Genomic DNA, 19,642 nt, shown 5'->3' with positions numbered 1-19,642 from the left:
TTAGGTTGAAAGTGAACTATACAACTTACGGGTGGGGATGGAAGAGAATAACTGGGAGAGAGCTAGGAAAGAGGTAACATCGTCCAGAAAGAAAGGTACTCCTTACCTGACTTAAGAAACTGTAACCCTTCTGTGCATGATCTTTACAATAACAATTTAATTTCTAATAGTGGGTGCTTTGAAAATATGTGCTAATTCTATAGTATTCTGGGTTTTGTTTTTGCTGTTGATGCATGAAATGACTAGGCACACACACACACACACACACACACACACGTGTGCACACGTGCACGCACACACACTTTAGGTAATGAAGCCTTAGAGGAAATTCTATTTAATTCATCTTTGTAGACCTTAATATAGAAGCATCAGATACCAGCTGATCATTAAAATAATCATCAAATTGAATGAAACTTGTGTTACTTGTTTTATTTCACACTCTGCCTTTGGCCAGTTAGCTCTTCGGTTGAAATACCTAAAATAGCCCAATATCAATGTAATCAAATATTTGAAAAACAGACACCTTGAAGACATTCAAATCAAGCTCAAAATTAAACATTTAATTTTTACCCTGGTCATTTTATAAGTAGATTCTGCATTTAGCTAGCTGCTATCGTGGGAGTGGGGAGGTGGGAGAGCATAAGCTTAATGAATTTGGTCAGACATACTGTGTAACAGATGTCCAGCATGCTGCTATGAGCTTAAATCATAAAGATGATGTCTCTGTTTGGCATGGAGAAATATATTAGAAGTGTTTTATCGGTCACTGGACAACTTGCTGTTGTGGCAGGAGAATAATCCTGAAAAACTGAAAGAGCTTCCTTCTAGTACCATCTCAAACAAGAGCCCTGGAGAAACCCAGATAATCTGCTTGCAACGATTCATCAAGTTGGTCCTTTGTTTCATTAATTTGAGTGTCAAGTGCAACCATACAATAAAGAATTGCCAAGACCTGATAAGATTCTCCTCTGGCTGCTGCTTTTCCTGCCCTAACAACTGCCACTGTTCATGCCTAAAGCACAAATTGAATAAATAGCTCCAAGGCTGGCCATGTTGAACAGTGTTTTGAATTTTGTGTTTTTCCTTGAAAGACTAAAAAAACTAAAAGTTTTTTTTTGTTTTTGCCTCTCAAGTGCATTGCACTGGTATTCATTGTTGAACCAATAAGTTCCTCAATCAGAAGTATGGAAAGGTGCTTTGTAAATTAAAAATAGTTCCTGTTATAGCATCAGTCCAGCAGTAGAGTCGTGGAGATTAAAAGAGGATTACAATGCCTTTTTTGGCCTTGAGAAAGCTCTTAATGCACCCATGCTTCAGTTGGCCTGTTGATCGTTACCATCTTAATGTAATCTTTAATGTTACCTTGCTGCAGGTGAGGTGTTAAGTATCACATTAAGACAACTATTTCCACTGAGCAATTTTACAAGAAATATGTTTTTCAGCTAAATTAGACATTTAACAAATGACATTTGCAACTCAAGGCAGGAAAGACAGCATTCTTAAAAACAAGCTATTGGTTAAAAAACAAAAAACAAGCTATTGGTGTGGATTCCCCAACAAGGAGCAATAATTAATGCTTTAATTTTAGTCCAAGTTGTAAAAGTGACCAGCATAAGGAGAGTATGGAGGGCCATAGAATTCTTATGAAATAAGCCATGAGCAATTTTAGCTCAACTAGCCAAAAATTCTTCATTGAAATTCAGAGGAATCTACAAGCCATGCCAACCATGTGGAGATGATCGGCTGAATGTCTTAAAAACTTTACCAGCCTTTAGATGAATATTGGATTCCTCAAAGGCCAAATGAAAACATTTATCGTAATCTTGGATGCAAATAATGAATGAAATCATTTGAATAAAATACAGTTACAGAGCGCATATGGAGACAACTGATAAAAAATAAAGGAGAAAACAAAATTTGATCGCTTACAACTGGACAACAGCTAATATAATTGTCAGGGGGGCGGGGGGAGATGGAAATAATTTCACGGTAGATTTCTCTTGACTAGGACCCTAAATAAAGAAACTACATAGAGGGTTACTGATATTTGGGGTGGTACCAAAAACTCAAAAGAAAATTGAATTTGCCCATTTTCAAAAGGTTATCACATTACGAAGCTAAGGTTCTCTTTTGGGGCTGATGTCTTCATAAAAAAAAATAAAAATAAACCCTGCAACCAAGAAATGGTCGCACGGACACGGTCAACTCTTTGGCCCCAGAAATTTTACTCTGCTGAGATTATTTGGGGGCGGGGCTTGGGGGTGGGTGGGTGGGTGGGAAAGGAGATGCAGAGGTCTCTAGGACCCAGCAGGCGGCGGCAGGCAGCAGTTGTGTAGATCACTGAGAGACTACGAGGGTTCGGTTCAGTTTTAATTCTGTCTCTAATCTTGGCCACAGCGGCGCTTCCCGGGTCCCGCGGCTCCTGCGCCCGCTCAGCCGCCGCCAGTCGCGGGAAAGAAAGAAAGAAAGAAAAAAATCAGAGCCGCCTGTGCCCTATCGCCCACGATGGAAACCCTCCAAAAAAAAGTGGCTCCGGACGCGCGTGCCTGAGGATTCGGCACAAAAGAGGCGCCCAAAATGAAGACCCTGATGGTGAGTCAGTTATTGCAACTCTACCGGGCAGAGGCGAGGACCCCTCCGGGCTCAGCGTCCCGGGGTCCCACGGAGGAGCCCCAGGGAGGACCTAACCTTGTGCAGTGGGGTCGCCTGTTAAAAAGGGACAACTTTCCACCTGCTTCGTGTCCCCTCCGGATTGCGTGGCTTTGCCTGGCTCGCAATCCCGGGTGGATATTTGGGTTGCTCAGGCTCCTGGATCTCCGGCCGGTGGTCCAAAGGGGGCAGGACCGCCAGCCAGAGAGCCCAAGAAGCGGATAGATCGTTTTGGGGACGGAAGATGTCCCCCCAAAGCAACAACCTGGCAAGAACTACGAGGGGCGGGGAGGGGGAAACCTTTGCAGACTTTTCTGGGTTTCCTTGCCAGGTTGAAAACTTGCAAGGCTCGCCGAGGTGGAACCCTAGAGAATCGGGGAGGGGAAAGGGGGTGCCAAGGGTAAAGATTCCAGCCTGGTAGGGAGGAGGGCCCCTCCCCAAAATGCAAGCCCACCCCTGCCCTAGCTGCGGACGCGCTCTCCTTCCCTGATCCCCGCGCCGCGCGCCACCACCTGCCCTCTACTGAGAGATCTGGGCGGCAGCCACGGCCGAGAGCGGCGACGCGCTGGGCGCATCCCCAGCCACCCGCGCGGGGACCGTGCCTCGCCGGTCAGGCTGCGGCCCCGGGCCGATCCGAGCACGGTGCCGGGGTCCCCCGCAGCGCGCACTCACTCCCGGGTCGTGGCTCAGTCGCTGTCTTCTGCTCTCTCCCTCCCGCCCTCCCGCAGCGACATGGTCTGGCAGTGTGTTTAGCGCTCACCACCATGTGCACCAGCTTGTTGCTCGTGTACAGCAGCCTCGGCGGCCAGAAGGAGCGGCCCCCGCAGCAGCCACAGCAGCCACTACAACCACAGGCGCCGGCGACCGGGAGCGCTCAGCCGGCAGCGGAGAGCAGCCCCGCGCCGCGCCTGGCAGCCCCCGCGGGACCGCGACCCCTGGACGGATACCTCGGCGTGGCGGACCACAAGGTGAAGGCTTGCGTGCCAGTCCGTGCGCCACTCAGCCTGGGGATCCCGCACACCTGAGCCTTCTTCCCCCACCCTTTCCTGGGGAGGCTGGGAGGCGCCGTGAGTAGGTTCATTTCCCAAGAGGCTGGCTGGGAAGTGGACTGGCTGGGGTGGGTGGGGTGGCTTTCTACCTACTTGGTGTGAATTCTTATTTGGAAAAGAATGCAAAGTTTTTGTTTGTATGCTTTTCGGTTATTTTATTTATTTATTTTACTGGGGGGGGGTGAATAGGAATAAGGTGACCCCAAAGCTCAGTGGTACTAACAGGAACCAGTCTTGCTACTAGAATCAAGCCTCAGAGTTCCAGGCTGCCTGTGATGTCCTATGGCCGGAAGCTTTCAATTTGGGAGGATGTGCCCTGGCAGAAGGAAACCTGGGATAGCTCATGATCAGGCACCATTTCTGCCATCCAGGACTAGGGCAGGAAGCAACCAGCAGTCCCTAGTCACTGCAGGCTCCCCTCTGATCTCTCCCTATTACCCTGGGCTGGATGACTTTAGCTCTGAGGAGCAGTGCCCAGGCAGCCTCTGAAAGCTAGAGGCACAAACTCAGCTCCCATTGGCTTGAAAGCTTGTTTTCCTCTGCCTTCCGAGAAGCTACAGCATGACTTGGCTAATAATTAATAAGCTGATTTTAAAAAAAAATTAAACCTCCTTTCCCTGGAATAATAAATCTCTGGTTTCAGTGGAGGAAGCCTCTGGGAGAATCCTAATCAACTTTCCTGATTCAGAGGATAGTTTAATACAGTTTTAGCGCATCTCTCATTATCTAAACCTGGTAATGTGTTTTTATTAAAACATACATCTGATCTGTACCTCCCTATAAAGCCAGTGGATTTCTTGAAATCCCACAACTGGGCTTTTTTTTTTAATTGCTACATTTTATTATGTAAACAGAAGTAATATTTTGCAGATGTTCCTATGTGGAAAGACTGCTCATACTATGTATGAAAAAGCCAAACTTCTTTTTAAATGATAATCAGAAGATTGCCATTCACGTGTGCCATGCATAATGCTGAGGATCAGAGGGCACAAAAGACTTTGAGGCAGAAGCCAGCCTTTAGGGATTTTTAAATGTCTGTACAAGACAAAATGTGTCACGAAGTAAGTCTGGGCAAATAAGCAGATGTTAGTTACATACAGTATTGGGGTTCAGAGGAGAAAGGTCACATCTCCTGGAAGAAGTAAGAAAAGTTTCTTTGAAAAGGTGGCACTTATACTAGGAATTTCTCAGAGGAGCAGGAAAGAGGGGGAAATATTAGAGGAAATGATGGAGGATAGACTTAAAATCCAAAAGTTGAAGGTGATAGACTCACCAATTATGGCTTCAGTTTTCTTTCTTAGTTGTGGATTGATTGCATAGTTTGGATCTGTATGTACAAGCAACTGGTAAGGGCTGAAGTCATGGAAAGTTTAGACATGGGCTTCTGGCTGTTGGATGGATATGGTGTTTCTGTGGTAGTTGATGTCTGATGAATATATTGAACTGGTAGATTTTCATGGCTATTGTTCAATGAAAATGGCTAACACTTGTGAAGCTGTGATTAATGGAGGTGTCAAAAGATCGATTTACTGAAAGCTCTGATCTGTTTGGTGGGAAAGATATTTATTCCTAATGCTTTCCTCCTTGTGTAATACTGCTAGAGAGATGCCGGCTAAGAATTTTAAGAGAAACATAATGCCCTCCTGTTGATTTTTAAAATAAAGTATTCAATGAATCAGAGCCTTATATAATTAGAATGAAGAACAGCTCTTTTCTTTGTTGGAAGAAATTCTCAACTCTGCAAGAAAAATTGAAACAAACTATAGTAAAGTGGCTTTATAAATTGTGAAGTACTATATGAATGATAAATACTACATGAAAGTCCTTGGAATTCTTGGCAGAGGAAGATCTTTGTTTACCAGTAAATCAATAAAATTCTTTTGTAGAAAACCAATATCTCCCAAAGTGAGGTGGTGTACACACCTGTAATTCCAGGCAGAGGCAGGAAGAAATCAAGTTCAAAGCCATCCTGGAACTACCTGGTGAAATTCTGTCTCAAAAATCCAAAAAGGAAGGGAGGGATAACCAAACCAAACCTGTCTCTTACAAAACTGCTTATCCAAGTTATCAATGAAGTTTACCTCACCTCAAGCAAAGGAACAAATGGAAATGATAAAGTATGTACCTTCTCTTTAGGGATTAACCCATTCATCCTACCAAAGTAAATGTAAACTTCTACACAAAACGCAGTCATTTACTGACCCCATTTACTGCTGTTATTGAGGTGGCTGAAAAAGAGGCAGAGCTCTCCTCTGATGGCCAGCTGAAGGTGCATGTGTGCGATGTATTTGTCCTTTCTAGAAATTGATGTTAATTAGGTTTCATTTGAGAGCTTATATTCTTGCTGAGGCAAGGGTGGAAATCATTTGTTAGCGTATTGCTAGGAATATCTTCTCCCAATTAATGCAGGAGAGGGTAAGAAGCAAAAGATTTCCTATTCTTATACTGCTAGGGAACACCCAGACGGGTTTTTTGCCCCCACTCTCCTCACATCAGGCCTCAGAAAAAAATGATAGAATATGCTGAATGTGATGACCATGAAGCCATATGCTGCTGCATATTGAATGAGAATTCCAACAGACTTTTTATTTGCCGTTGATTTACAGAGTCTGGAGAGAGTTGCAGACACTATTTAGGAAAACGTTCACATCTCCATAGCTGGAGGTCTCAAAGACTGATAAATATGTAGTGTTTATGTTCAGTTACACGATGGTATTAACATTATAACTCCAAGATTAAATTCAACAGGTGGTCCTAATCCCCGGCACCTGAATCTCACAAATTACAGCCTGTCTGCAGTGATAGTTTTGTCTCATATGGCTTCAGACTACACTGCTGTTGAGATTAAATCACTGTGTGCTTTTGTTGAAAGAGGCTGCAAGTCAAGTCAGTGATGAGCAGTGTGTGTTGAAGCTTAAAATATCACTTTGCCTGGTCCTATCCCCTACTTCCCTTTTTACTTTAACAAAAGATGTGAGCTGCAGTGGTATTTCCAGCATGACTAAACTCCTCAGTTTCTTGTGATGATGGTTTTTTCTATTCTAGTAGAGCCTTTCTTTTCTTTCCCAATTCCTTTTCCCACACCTTTTTCCATAAACTTTCCACCAGCATATTTCCATCTTGTTTCAGGTACTGCAGCTACAGTAATTGTAGTCTGTGATTGATTATTCTTCTGCTCCCCAGTTTTGGAAGATATTGGTGCTAACCTGATTGACCAGATACAAGTGAAAAACTCAATTTTCATGGCTGTGGGAAACTTTTTCATTAGAACTATAGCATTATGTATAATATCACACACACACACACACACACACACACACACAAACAGGGATTCCCACCCACCCCTCAAAGAAATATTTAAGTCTTAGAGCAGAGTAAAAAGAGATAGAAAATGCAGCTTCTAGTCTGGATTTGGTCTGGACAGATCTAGTCCTTCATCTTCTGGTAGCCCTGTGTAATGAAACTATGAGCAGATCCCTATTGTCAGTGGACCGGACCGTATCACAGAAGGCCACAATCCCCCTGGCTGCCTTTCCTTGAGATGGCTTATGAAAGGGCAGCTAGTGATCAATGAGGTCTGAGGCTGAGCATCTATCTCTTCATTTCCGAAGTAGCCCCTCCCCTTACCCTACCACATTGTCCCAGGATGTGTTGCCTACATAACAATAACATGCTCATCCTTGGCTCTTTCCTGTCTTCCTTAGACACTCATTGATGTAGATAAATTTAAAAAATGGTTAGTTGTAGTAGAACTATTACTATTAATTGGTACATGTCCAGTTGGAATTGTAAGACAAATCAATGCCAGACTGAAAAAGAATCCCAAGCTAGCATAAAAGCTTATGTCATATAACTGATTTAGAAATGATAGGATAAGTGTTTCTCCTTTAGAAAAGTATATGAATTCTGAAAGGCAAGTTAACATCATTTATTAGGTCCTGTTTAATGACATTTGAGTAATTCGATGAATAATAAGTCACTAGGATCTCAAGGAAATTCAAAATGAGATTATTTTCAATACTCAGGTATTACAAAATGTAATCTGCCAGTCATAATGGAATCCTATTACCATGAAGCTTCAAAAGGAATCATGGAATGAACTATTTTTAATGGATAAGGCATTGCCATATTATATTTGCTTTTAACAGGAGAAGTGTTTGTACAACATTAAAAAAAACTCTTCCTTAATGATATGTCAGCTAGTAACCTTTTCCCAGATTTCCTTGAGCGTAATCCCAATTGTCTCCTCCCCTGATGTTTCTGGTGGATGACTTTGACCAGGCTATATCTCAAGCCCCACACATGCTTTCTTCTTACTGATTCTTTTTTTTCTTAAAACCTTCATACTTGCTGTGTTTGGCATGCTTTAAGTTTTTCTGGTCATTCAATTCTCAGATCTTGTGTTCCCTTCTTTTGTACCACATTATTTAATCCTTCTTGAATATTTGCCTGCCATATTAGCCTATTTTATTTCAGAGAACAATATCTGTAATAATCCCAAAGTTATTTGCCTATTATCTGTCCTACCTCAAATAAAAATCTAAGTGCCACATCAGCAAAAGTCTTTGCATATCTTGTTGAGCAGTTTAATTCCAGGACCTAGTACATGGTACTAGTGGATATACAATAAATATTTAATAGAAGAACGGGAGGATGGAGAGAAGTACAGAAATGCCTTACTTTAGGTCAAGCCCTTTCTCTTTAAGAAGCATCAGTTCAATCCCAAGGCTCCAGTATTTATTTCCTAAATTTGCTTTGTACAAGAACAATGATAATAATTGAGAAGAAAGGTGAGAATGATTTAAAACAGAATAATCTTTGGGAATGAGGTATAGGAGTCTATTTTCCATAAATTTCCCTTACAATTTTTGTACACATTAAAGTTTAGAACCATCATTGGAAATTTTTAAGTCATCACAATGAGGAGTTCTGTGGTTGATTCGTTTTGACATTTTTGAACTAATTATAGTCCTTAGTAAATACTCATTGAAGGTCTAATAGTTTCAAAATTAGATATTCTGGAGGAAAAGCACAATCTCTACCCTCAAATAACCTTTGATCAGATTGTCTACAAAAGATAAAGCAAGGAAAGCTTAATAATAAAGCATGTGCTGACTGAAAATATGAATACAGGAAATAATAAATCAAGGCAGTGATACTAAAAGAAGCAGTTTCTATAATCTTTCTCCCAACTATAAAACAAGTTAAAGACCATTATTACCTTAGAAGTTTGTAAAGCATTCAAACTAGTGTTACCTTGTTTATTATTCCTGTACCTGGGTTCATGTATGTATTATCCAATGAATAATTAGTAACTGATTTGATTATCAAAGCAACCATATTGGATTGACATTTCTGTATGCTTTTTAATAAATAGGACTCTCCTGGACTCTTGAAGGCCAACAACCTGGTTTAAACATCTCTGTAACATATATGGTAACTTTCAAAGCCAAGTTAAATCTTCTATTTTGTACCATGATGAATGTGAATGTAATTGTGTTGGTCAAAAGGCAGAGTGTTTACAGTCAAGTCTGTCTTGGTATAGAGGTGAATTCGAATAACATGGAGTGTCAAGGCAGTATGATATAATTCCTGTTCTGTAAATATTGGTAGTCAGGGAAATGAGAAAGGTTTTCAAAAAGTTGAAAAACAACACCAGTCAGCATGTATACCTATTATCTACTTTTTGAGAAGCTGTGTAGAAAGACAGAAAGACAATGATTGGTTATCTGTTAAATAATATTATTACTTATAGCCTTGGACTGGATCCATCAGTGAACTTATGATCAAATCATTGCTAAAACTTGAGGGTAGGGGCATTTATGAGATGTTTTCACAACCTTTCTTTCAGTTCTTTCAGTCTTAAATGTTTAGTCTGGGCATGGGACAAATATTTTTCTTGTGTTCCATTCAATATGGTTTCCCAAAAATCACACTATGCTTCAACAGCCCATCCACAGGGAAGCCTTCCCTGACATGTAGCCCCAGTTAGATCTTAGCTGTATATTTTGTTTTCATAGCCAGAGTCCCATGATAATACTTATTCTGGCTTATTGTTATTTCTTGTCTAAAATTGTCTGTCTTCCCAGTTTCTGCAGGTTAGGAAGTTTTTTCTTTCCCTCTCTGTTACTAGACTTTAACATAATACCAAAATCTTAAATAAATATATGTCAAACAAATGAGCATTATCTATATAAGGATTATAATTACCTTCTAAAATGAATCTTCTTCAAGAATTTCTCAAAATCTGGTGTGATTTAAAAGGAATAGGTGCATATCATAAATATCAATTTTTTCTGCCACAATTTGTAGTTCTATAACTAATTCATTCATACTTTCTTGTACTAATCAAACTTCTTAGAACATACTCAGAATTTTTGAGCTACAAGAGAAACTTAAAAATTATCAAAAGGAATTCACTAGTAGTCATATAATTTGTCCAAGGTCACGGATTAGTGGCAGAGCTCAGGAGAAAATGTGAATCCAACATGAACATCATTACCATCAGGAAAATTCAGTGCCAATATCTTCGAAGCAGGAACTCACTATTATTTGGACAGAAGTTATTAAAATGAAGAGCCTGGACCTATCGAGTTATTGGAAAGAAATAAATATTTAAACATCTTATTATTCTGAAATGGATATGAGAACATGACTCTGGATAGGTTAAAAGAATCTTCCACCAATGACTAACATTGTCATGGGTACTCCGAGGATGGCATGGCACTAATGTAATTGAAATAATGTGCAAACCAGAGTAGCCTTTACCTTTTACAAACATCCACCAAGACAAAAGAAGTCATGTATAATTATTTGCAGAAAATGCCATGTCCAGAACACTCACTTAGCAGAGTTACCTTCTCCACCGTAGGGAGGAAGGCATCAAGAGACACAGTTAATCGACATAGCGTCTTGTACATCTCATTGTTGCAGTGGGTCAACCTGTATTCCTATTTAAACCATTTGTAACTTTACAATTTAGGCAGGGAGGGGGCGAGTGTAGTTGTGGAGATGGGAGGGCAGGGATGGTAGGGGAAAAACAAAGGAGGAGGCAACAATGCTTGATAAGAAATGTACTCATTACTTTGCTCATGTAACTGTAACCCCTCTGTACAGTATTTTCACAATAAAAAACTTATTTTTAAAAAAGAAGAAAGGGGCTGGGAAGGTGGCTCAGTGGTAGAGCGCTTGCCTTGCAAGCCAGAGGCCCTGGGTTCGATTCCTCAGCACCACATAAGCAAAAAGAAAAAAGCCGGAGGTGGTGCTGTGGCTCAAGTGGTAGAGCGCTAGCCTTGAGCTGAAGAGCTGAGGGACAGTGCCCAGGCCCAGAGTTCAGGCCCCACGACCGGACCCAAAAAAATAAAAAATAAAAAAAGAAGAAGGAAGAGACACAGTGAACCAAGTGTTGGGGGGGGGGGGGGGAATGCCATTCTGCAAGCATCACTAACTCCTAATTTCTGAGATGGAATACCTGTTTTAAATTATTTCAGACACATAACTATTTTTACCTAAGGGAGAGAAAATTAACCTTGCTAGTTGTTGTGAAGCTCAGGATGAAAAGGAAACATTTTTATTGTGGTGTTTCTTTGCAGCGGAGGAGTTTATCTGTAGAATTTCTGAGAACATCACAGTCTGAAATGCCGAATTAAACAATTATTTTTTCATAAGGAAGCATATTCTGGAAATTAATTGCACATATGGGACATCTCCACTGGCTGAACTGCAAGTGTTATTGCATTTCTACTTACAGATCTGCGTGTGCTCCTTGCGTGCTTCCAATGGCTTCACATTGCTTAGGGGATCAAGTTCAGACACCTTACCAAGGTGTCTGCCTGGCTTATGTCTCCAACTTCACCTCCTACAGCTCCCTAAGCCCAGGTTCTAGAAGCCTTGGGAACACAGCTTGCTACTTCACATGCATCTGCTTTTCCTTCAGCATGAAATACTCTTTCTCCATTTTTTTACCAGATAAAGAACTAATCATAAGCCATAAGAACTAACCATAAGATCTACTTCATGTATGTCCTTTAAAAGCTTTTTCACATACAACCCCCATGCAGAGTAGACAAGACATTGTCTTAGACTACCCGTGCATAGGTCAGTTCACCACGTATTGACAACTACTTTGTGTTAGACATGGTTGGGTAGAGGAGAAGCAAGATGAAGGACCAGTGAAAGAAAGAAGTATAATCATGTCTCACTTAATTGTGAGATACATTTGGAGAAATCCATCATTAGGCTATTTCATTTTTATGGGAATAGCGTAGAGTGCACATATACAAACCAAGACGGCTAGGAAATAGGCAATTGTATAATATTATGAACCGCCATAATATATACAATCTGGGAAGTGGCGCTGTAGCTCAAGTGGTAGAGCACTCACCTTGAGCTGAAGAGCTGAGGGACAGCGCCCAGGCCCAGAGTTCAAGCCCCACAACCGACCAAAAAAAAAAAAAATACAATCTGTTATTGACATAAAAATCATCGTGTTATGGGTGACTGCATTCCACTTACACACTATAATTATTATACAATTATTACAATTACAACTATACCTTGGCAAATGCTAACTTATTTTTTGGGTCTTGTGCCTAGTTCTAGTAACAATATTGCAGTTATTTGTCCTTCTGCTTGTTTCCCTGTATAGTCTACCTTCTTCAAGCCAAGAACACAGTTTATCTATCTTGCTTCTCATGCATTCTCTGGGCTTTTGTCAAAGCCCAAAATATCTTTGTTGAACATTTGGTAGTCAGAGTCATGTTGTGATTATATATAATAGAGTTTTGAACAAATTTGGCTAATAGACTCATTAATCATAGGAATAGGCAAAAATGATAAATTGGGGCACAAGAATTTTGCATACATGGTATATATGTTTAACTTCTGTCACCCTTCAAATACAAAGTAGCACATGAAGACCCTTTCACAATGGGAAACCATGTGCAGTGGTTGCCCACATTTGACAATAGCATGGAACCCTGGAAAACAGGGAGATATGTCCTGGCCCTTTGCTTCTAGTGAGTTCTTTGGCAAGTCATACTATGCTGGGCCTAAGATTCTTCAAGAAGTTAAATAATATTCACTTGTTCCCTCATTTGTTATATAATATCATGTGATTACTCTATATCCAACATTATGTCAGGACCAGTGGGCCACTAATTATAAGTAACTTGACTACATGAAACTTACTGTCTTCTGAGAGAGTCAGAGAAACAGACATAAAACTGCAGTGCCAATTTAGATTGTGAAAGTTACATGCTACAAAGATTGAATTTTTATCCAGAAAGCATTGGGGAAGCCTTTAAAGGGTAAATTAGAGGAGTAGCTCTATGCAATGTGTCTTTCATTGGATCTTCTTAGCTTTGGCTTGACACCAGTTGGAGTAGGTCCCTAACTGGCCCTTCTGGACCACTAGGCAGATGGTTGCTGTGTTCTGAGTGAATGAAGCTAATGGCCAGAGAAAGAGCAGCTCCAGACTTTCTGCCTGCCCTGATTCTGTGATGTACCACCCCACTGTGCATATGCAGTCAGGAATGCAGTCTCCTTAAATAGCAGAAGTTTTGTGGTTCAAGGTTACCTCTCAATAGTTGTTGAAATGAATCAGGATGATCCCAGATGGCATTTCAACTTTGTCTAATGCCGAACTTAGCTGTGCATTTTAATACCACACACTGACTTGAACAAAACAAAAAAAGTTGCCATTTGTGGCAACACCATAATGTATTCAGTGACACTAGGAATTAGACCCTACACCTGCAGTCTAGCCAGTGAGATGCAGAATAAATAGTGGCAGAGCCAGGTGACCTTGACTCATGCCTGTAATCCTACTACTCAGGAGGCTGAGATTTGAGCCTTGCTGTTAGAAGTGAACATGGGCAGGTAAGTTCATGAAAGTTTTTGTTATTATTGTGATCCTGTTGTTGACCTCAGGGCCTGGTCACTGTCCCCGAGCTTCTTTGTGCTCAAGGCTACCACCGGCGTGTGGAAAGACTCTTATCTCCAATATACTGCAAAAAGAAAAAAAAAGCCAGAAGTGATGCAGGGACTCAACGGTTGGGTGCTAGCCTTGACCAAAGAAGCTCAAAGGACAGTGCTCAGGCTCTAAATTCAAGCTTCAGGAAGCTAAGATCTGAGGATCACAACCAGCCTGGGCAGCAAAGGGTGTGAAACACTTATCTCCAATTAAACATGAGCGCGTGTGCGCTCACATGTATACACACACACACACACACACACACACACACACACACACACACACACTGTCAGAGACTCCTCCATTTCTGTAATAGTCTGCGGGGTGGGCAGACTTTGTTCTTGTCAAGGAAAACTTTGTTGCATAATAAATCATACCAGGTTTAGATCTGTTGGAAGTGCTGGGTAGAACATTTCCTCTCTTTTCATTTCCTATTACCATTCTTTTAAATCACTTAAGTTTGTTAGCAACTTCTAAAGAAAGTTTCCATTTCACCTGCATCAAAAGGAAATTGGCTGTAAAGTAAAATTTGTCAAGAGAGAATCTGGTTCCTGGTTCATTGGAAAGCATTAGATGGGAACAAATATGTATGCTGTTCATCGAAATGAACTTCAGGTTTATGGGACACATCTTTGGAGCTACTTGGCAATGTTGCACCTGCCAGCCTGCTGTCGAGGATATATCCAAGTTCTCACATCACCCCCAGCCATGTTATCTATTTCCTTCTGCACCAAAAAACATAAAGCCAATTCATCTCATTTTCATCCCACCTTAAAAGTTTTGAACAATGAAAGTGAGAAAATAGTAATACTCTACTTATATTTCAAAACATGGGAACCTGGGATGGTCAAAATTTGTATACTGTCTCTACTCAGGTGTTCTAGCAAGGATGAGGGAAGCTCTGCCTCTCGGACTCTTCCCTAATCCCATAAAGAATCATGCCATTGCACCCACTAACAATTGTCTGTGGTTTGGAGCTCAGTTTGAAATGCAATGGATTGAAATCCAAACTCGAGAAATGCACATCAGAGAAAAGTAACATGAACAACGCTGAGGGATGACCTGAATGGTCTGAAGGAGTGAAGGGAATTAGTCTATTATGTGTTGCTCTAACAGAATCTCCATGATTGAGTCATTAAAGAAGAACTGGAATTTATTACTCATAGTTTTACAAGGTAGAAATCCAAGATTCAGCCACTGCCTTTGCATACCTAGTAAGCATTTCTTGTGAAGAAGAATCATGAGTTCAAGACCAGCCCAAGCTGTGCAGTGTGACTCTGTCTCAAAAATAAAACAAGCAAACAAAAACTCAATAAGGAAAGAGAACAGGACACATGTGTGTTTGTGTTTGTGTGTGTGTGTGTATGCATGTGCACATGCACACACATTTGTACCAGGTCCTAGGCTTGAACTCAGGGCCTGAGCACTGTCCCTGATCTCTCTCTCTCTCTCTCTCTCTCTCTCTCTCTCTCTCTCTCTCTCTTTATATATATATGTGTGTGTGTATATATATATATATATATGTTTTTTATTGTAAAAATACTGCACAGAGGAGTTACAGTTACATGAGTAAGGTAATGAGTGCATTACCTATTGAGCCTTGTTACTTCCTCCTTTCTTTTCCCCTTACCATCCTTTCCTTCCCCACCTCCCCAACTTCTCCCTCCCCCTCCCTGAAGTTGTAAAGCTCATTTTCAACATAGTATCTTGCAAATCTCATTGTTATAATCAGTTGACCCATATCCCCATTTAAGCATTTTGTTATTTCCCTCCCCTCTCCAAATTAGAAAAGTGTATATATAAGATGCAGGGCATCGGAATCAAGTACAATGAAAATAGGAGTTATACTGTGGGTGTGAACATACAAAAGAAACAAAAAAAAATCACATAGTATGTTATAAGTACATTAAAAACAATAGCAAGCAAGAAAGAAAAAAACACTTGTGTCTCTATCCTGGGGTCACTTCACTTAACATCATCTTATATGGTCATATGTACATAGCTTTTGATCTCTTTTTTGATCAAGGCTAGCATTCCATCACTTGAGCCACAGCTCCACTTCTGGCTTTTTTGTGGTGAACTGGAGACAAGAGTCTCACAGACTTTCCTGCCTAGACTGGCTTTGAAATGTGATCTTCAAGCCAGGTGCCAATGGCTCACACCTGTAATCCTAGATACTGAGGAGGCTGAGATCTGAGGATCACGGCCAGCCCGGGCAAGGAAAGTCTGTGAAACTCTTATCTCCAATAAACCACTCAAAAACAAGGAATAGGCAAGCGGTAGAGTGCTTGCCTTGAGCTGAAGAGCTGAGGGACAGCGCCCAAGCCCAGAATTCAAGCCCCAGGACCAACAAAAAAAAAAGAAATGTGATCTTCAGATGTCAGCCCAAGTAGCTAGGGTTACAGGCATAAGCCACTGGCACCCAAGAGGACATTAGTTTTTTAGAAAACCATAATTATTCTATTCCCAATTGTTTGTGTATATATATATACATATAATTCCCAAATTTATATAAACTCCTTTTCCTCTAAAAACAGCAAAAGGTATGACGAAAGTAAAAATTCTTCATAAATCTAGCACTAAAACATACTTACTCTTGATAAGTTAATGTTTTTTTTCTTCCTGAAGATTTCATACATAGCAAAATATGAATAGGTGACATATCAATGTATTTCTAATTTTTTTATTTTCTATGCTAAATATGCAAAGTCTATGTGTGTATTGATTTGCCAATATGAAATAATCAGGAATATAAGGAATATATGATGCTTACTGGTAAATCCAGTAAGCTTAATAGCTTAAAGCCCGTCTATATCCAAGTTATGTATGGTATAGTTAGGAAATGTGTATTAATGTGTGTGCTGAAGTCTCAGGTCACTATCCTGTAGGTGTATGTGACCCTCTACTAAAGTAGCCACTCCTGTGGTTTATAGTCCTACGTCAACATTTCTCTCCCTCCCTCCCTTCCTTCCTTTTTCTCTCTGTCTGTCTCTGTCTCTCTATCTCTCTCTGTCTTTCTGTTCTCCCAGTTGCATAGTATGCTCCAGCAATATTTAAATTTTATACTATTTGTAATACTTAATATTATTATAAATATTTGTTTGATATTTATGGTACTTAATATTCTAGCAATAATATTTTATATATTACATTGTTTGATAATAAAATAAGTGATATTTGATATTTAATAATATTTGTTTTATAGTTCTAATAGTCCTTTAATTCTCCTTGTCACATTTTCTTTAAATTTTCTCCAACCCATTGATAACTGCTTTGAAGGTGTGGCCTAAGGTTTCATCCCAGGGTACCTCCCCAACATGATTGATTTAATTCCCTTTCCATAAATGGTACAGATTCAATTGCCTGTCCATGTGTAAGACAGATTTACTTTCATATAATTATCTTTCCTAAAATAATTTTTACAGCATAAGTAATTATAATTATCACCTTAATAATTAGTGATCTTTCTTGTATTTTTCATCTTCTATGTGAAACTTTTAATTTCTTTATCTCATTGTAACTCAATTTCTTGCATTCAATACCTTTTTTTCTAATTTTGCTTGTACCCCATAAAGCCTCTGGGCTACTCTGTTTCTTATGGTTTTCAATACCTGCTGCTGTTTTATCTTGCTTTTTGGCATAATCCCAGAGCTCTTACTCTTGCAATCCTTGGAAAGAATAATCTTGTCATTAGAGACACTGGGGCCTGCCTGTCCCATGACATCTACTAGACAGAAGATACATTTTGTATGTCTTGACTGGTTGCTTCCAAGTAAAGGAATGAGTCTGAAAACACTAGAGAGCTTGCAAACAAGCCTGCAAATCAAATTATTCCCTTGTTTTCTGCCTGAGTACTCCTTTATCCTCCAAATTGAAAAAGCACTTAATCCTTCACATTTTGTTTAGAAATATTTTGATCATGGAAACATATATGCATATAATTTGAAATTTTAATCATTTTAAATACACAATTTAGTGGCATTATCTGTAGTCACAGTGTTGAGCAACAATTACCACTATTTATGTCTCAAATTTTTCATCACCCATGGAAGACTGTATAAGCATTAAGAAGTGACTTCCCAGTCTTTTCTCTCTAGGTCCATGATTACTACTGTTTCACATTCTATGGGTTTATCTAGTCTTGATATCTTATAACTTTTGAATCAGCCTGTTTGAAGGTGGAAAGGCAAGAGAAAACAAACTCCATCAAACACCATTGTAAGGCATTTAATCTTATTCATGTCTAATTTCAGTTAGCATAATCTTTTCAATGTTTTTTTATTTGGTAATGTGTATCATGATTTTGTGGGGTTTTTTGCCAGTAGTGGAGTTTGAATCTTTCGAGGCAGACTCTACTTCTTTAGCCATGTTCTTTTCACTAGTTGTTGTTGTTGTTGTTATTCTTATTTTAAAACCATGAGCTATTTAATAGTCATTCAATGAAGTGCAGTAAAGATTATCAAATAGGAAACACATATAACATCCTAACTTTTAAAAATCATTTTAGGCTGCTAACCAGAGACTATAGAAACAAAATTATCCAATTGAAAATAAGGTGTTGTTTTTGACGTAGGCCAGCATGGTTCATGATCCTCCTACTTATGCTTCCTGATGTAGCTGAGATCACAGATGACCCTACCACATCTAATTTTTACTGCTGAGATTGGGCCTAATGAATATTTTGCATTGGCTGGCTTCTAAACACAATCCTCTTAATCTCTATCTCCTGAGTAGCAAGAATGACAGGTGTGAGCCACCAGTGGCTAGCTATTTTACACCTTTTAAATACTAAACACTATACCATTGTGTTGATATAACATATTTTGTTTATCTGTTCATTTTTAGCATGTATTAAACTGTACAAAGTAAGGGGTTTTATTCTGACACTTTAATACATGTATATAATGTACTTTGACCAGATTTACCCCTCCTATTGCTTTTTCTTATATTAACAAGACACTTGGGTTATGTCCAACTTTTGGTGTTTGTTTCATAATTCTTTTCTATCAAACTTAACAAACTGGATATTAGCATTATTGTTGTTGCTCTTTAAGTTAGATTCCTACATAGATTTACTTGTATATTGCCAATAGCTTTGCTTTTTAATTACTTATTGAACCTAGATTTCCTTTTCTTTTTGAATTATATTTTCAGAAGCTTCACTGATGCTTTTCTGTTAATGGTTAACACAATTTTAGTCCATCTAAAATTACCCTTTTTTTTGTCCATTTCAGGTATTTTCTCCATGTGTTTTTCCCTGTCTTTTGTTGATATTGAGTTGTTTGTTCTCAGACTAGTTGGGAATACTAAACAATTTTTACTTTATGAACATTGTCTTGGTCTTTTTACATGGTGTCTTCTTACTTTAAACATTACATTTTGGTATATAATAATTTCACTGACTTAAATCTTTGTAGAATTAAAACTGCTTTATTTATGTGCTGATTTCTTTCAAAGGAAGTTGCTGTTTTCTTTGTTCTTTGTGGAGGTTGTTCTTTGTGGAGACTCCATACTGATCTCTGTACTCATGTCTTTAGGAATTTATAATTACCTGAAACCCATTCTTCCAAAGAACGATTTCACTTGCTTTTGCTGAACTCATAGTGGCCTTACTAGAACACCTCCCTAACATAAGCGCAGACCTTTTACATACTCCCATCAGAGTGAATGTACGAAAACAATGCTGTCTTTTCAAATAAAAATCTTCATGTTCATGTCACTTAATATATATATGTTTAATATGATACTCATTCATTACATTTTTTAAAATAAAAATGTTCATTGTTTAGACTTCTATTTATGGAAACACATGGGTACACATCTAGGAGTAGAATTGCTAAATCATACGGCGATGCAAGAGCTGTCTGAGCAACTGCTGTAAGGTATAGAAACTACCGTTTGGCAGTCCCATCGGCAATGTATGTCAGAACTGATCTACATCCTTGTCACTATTTCCCTTTCCCTTTTATCC

General features: G+C 39.5%; 1 protein-coding gene across 1 annotated transcript in view; it reads left to right on the top strand.

Moving 5' to 3' along the window:
• Positions 1-2,539: 2,539 nt before the first annotated feature.
• The window catches only part of St6galnac5 (ST6 N-acetylgalactosaminide alpha-2,6-sialyltransferase 5), a 172,898-nt gene continuing 155,795 nt past the window's right edge, over positions 2,540-19,642 (top strand). Inside the window, exons 1-2 of the mRNA XM_042685065.1 lie at positions 2,540-2,592; positions 3,378-3,617. Of these exons, the coding sequence (XP_042540999.1) occupies positions 2,578-2,592; positions 3,378-3,617 (255 nt within the window). The 5' untranslated portion in view covers positions 2,540-2,577. The remainder of the gene's footprint in view (positions 2,593-3,377; positions 3,618-19,642) is intronic.

The sequence above is a fragment of the Dipodomys spectabilis genome, unplaced genomic scaffold (assembly GCF_019054845.1).
Source record: "Dipodomys spectabilis isolate Male_0828 unplaced genomic scaffold, ASM1905484v1 ptg000002l, whole genome shotgun sequence".
Lineage (NCBI taxonomy): Eukaryota > Metazoa > Chordata > Mammalia > Rodentia > Heteromyidae > Dipodomys > Dipodomys spectabilis.
This window is presented reverse-complemented; position numbering and strand designations above follow the sequence as displayed.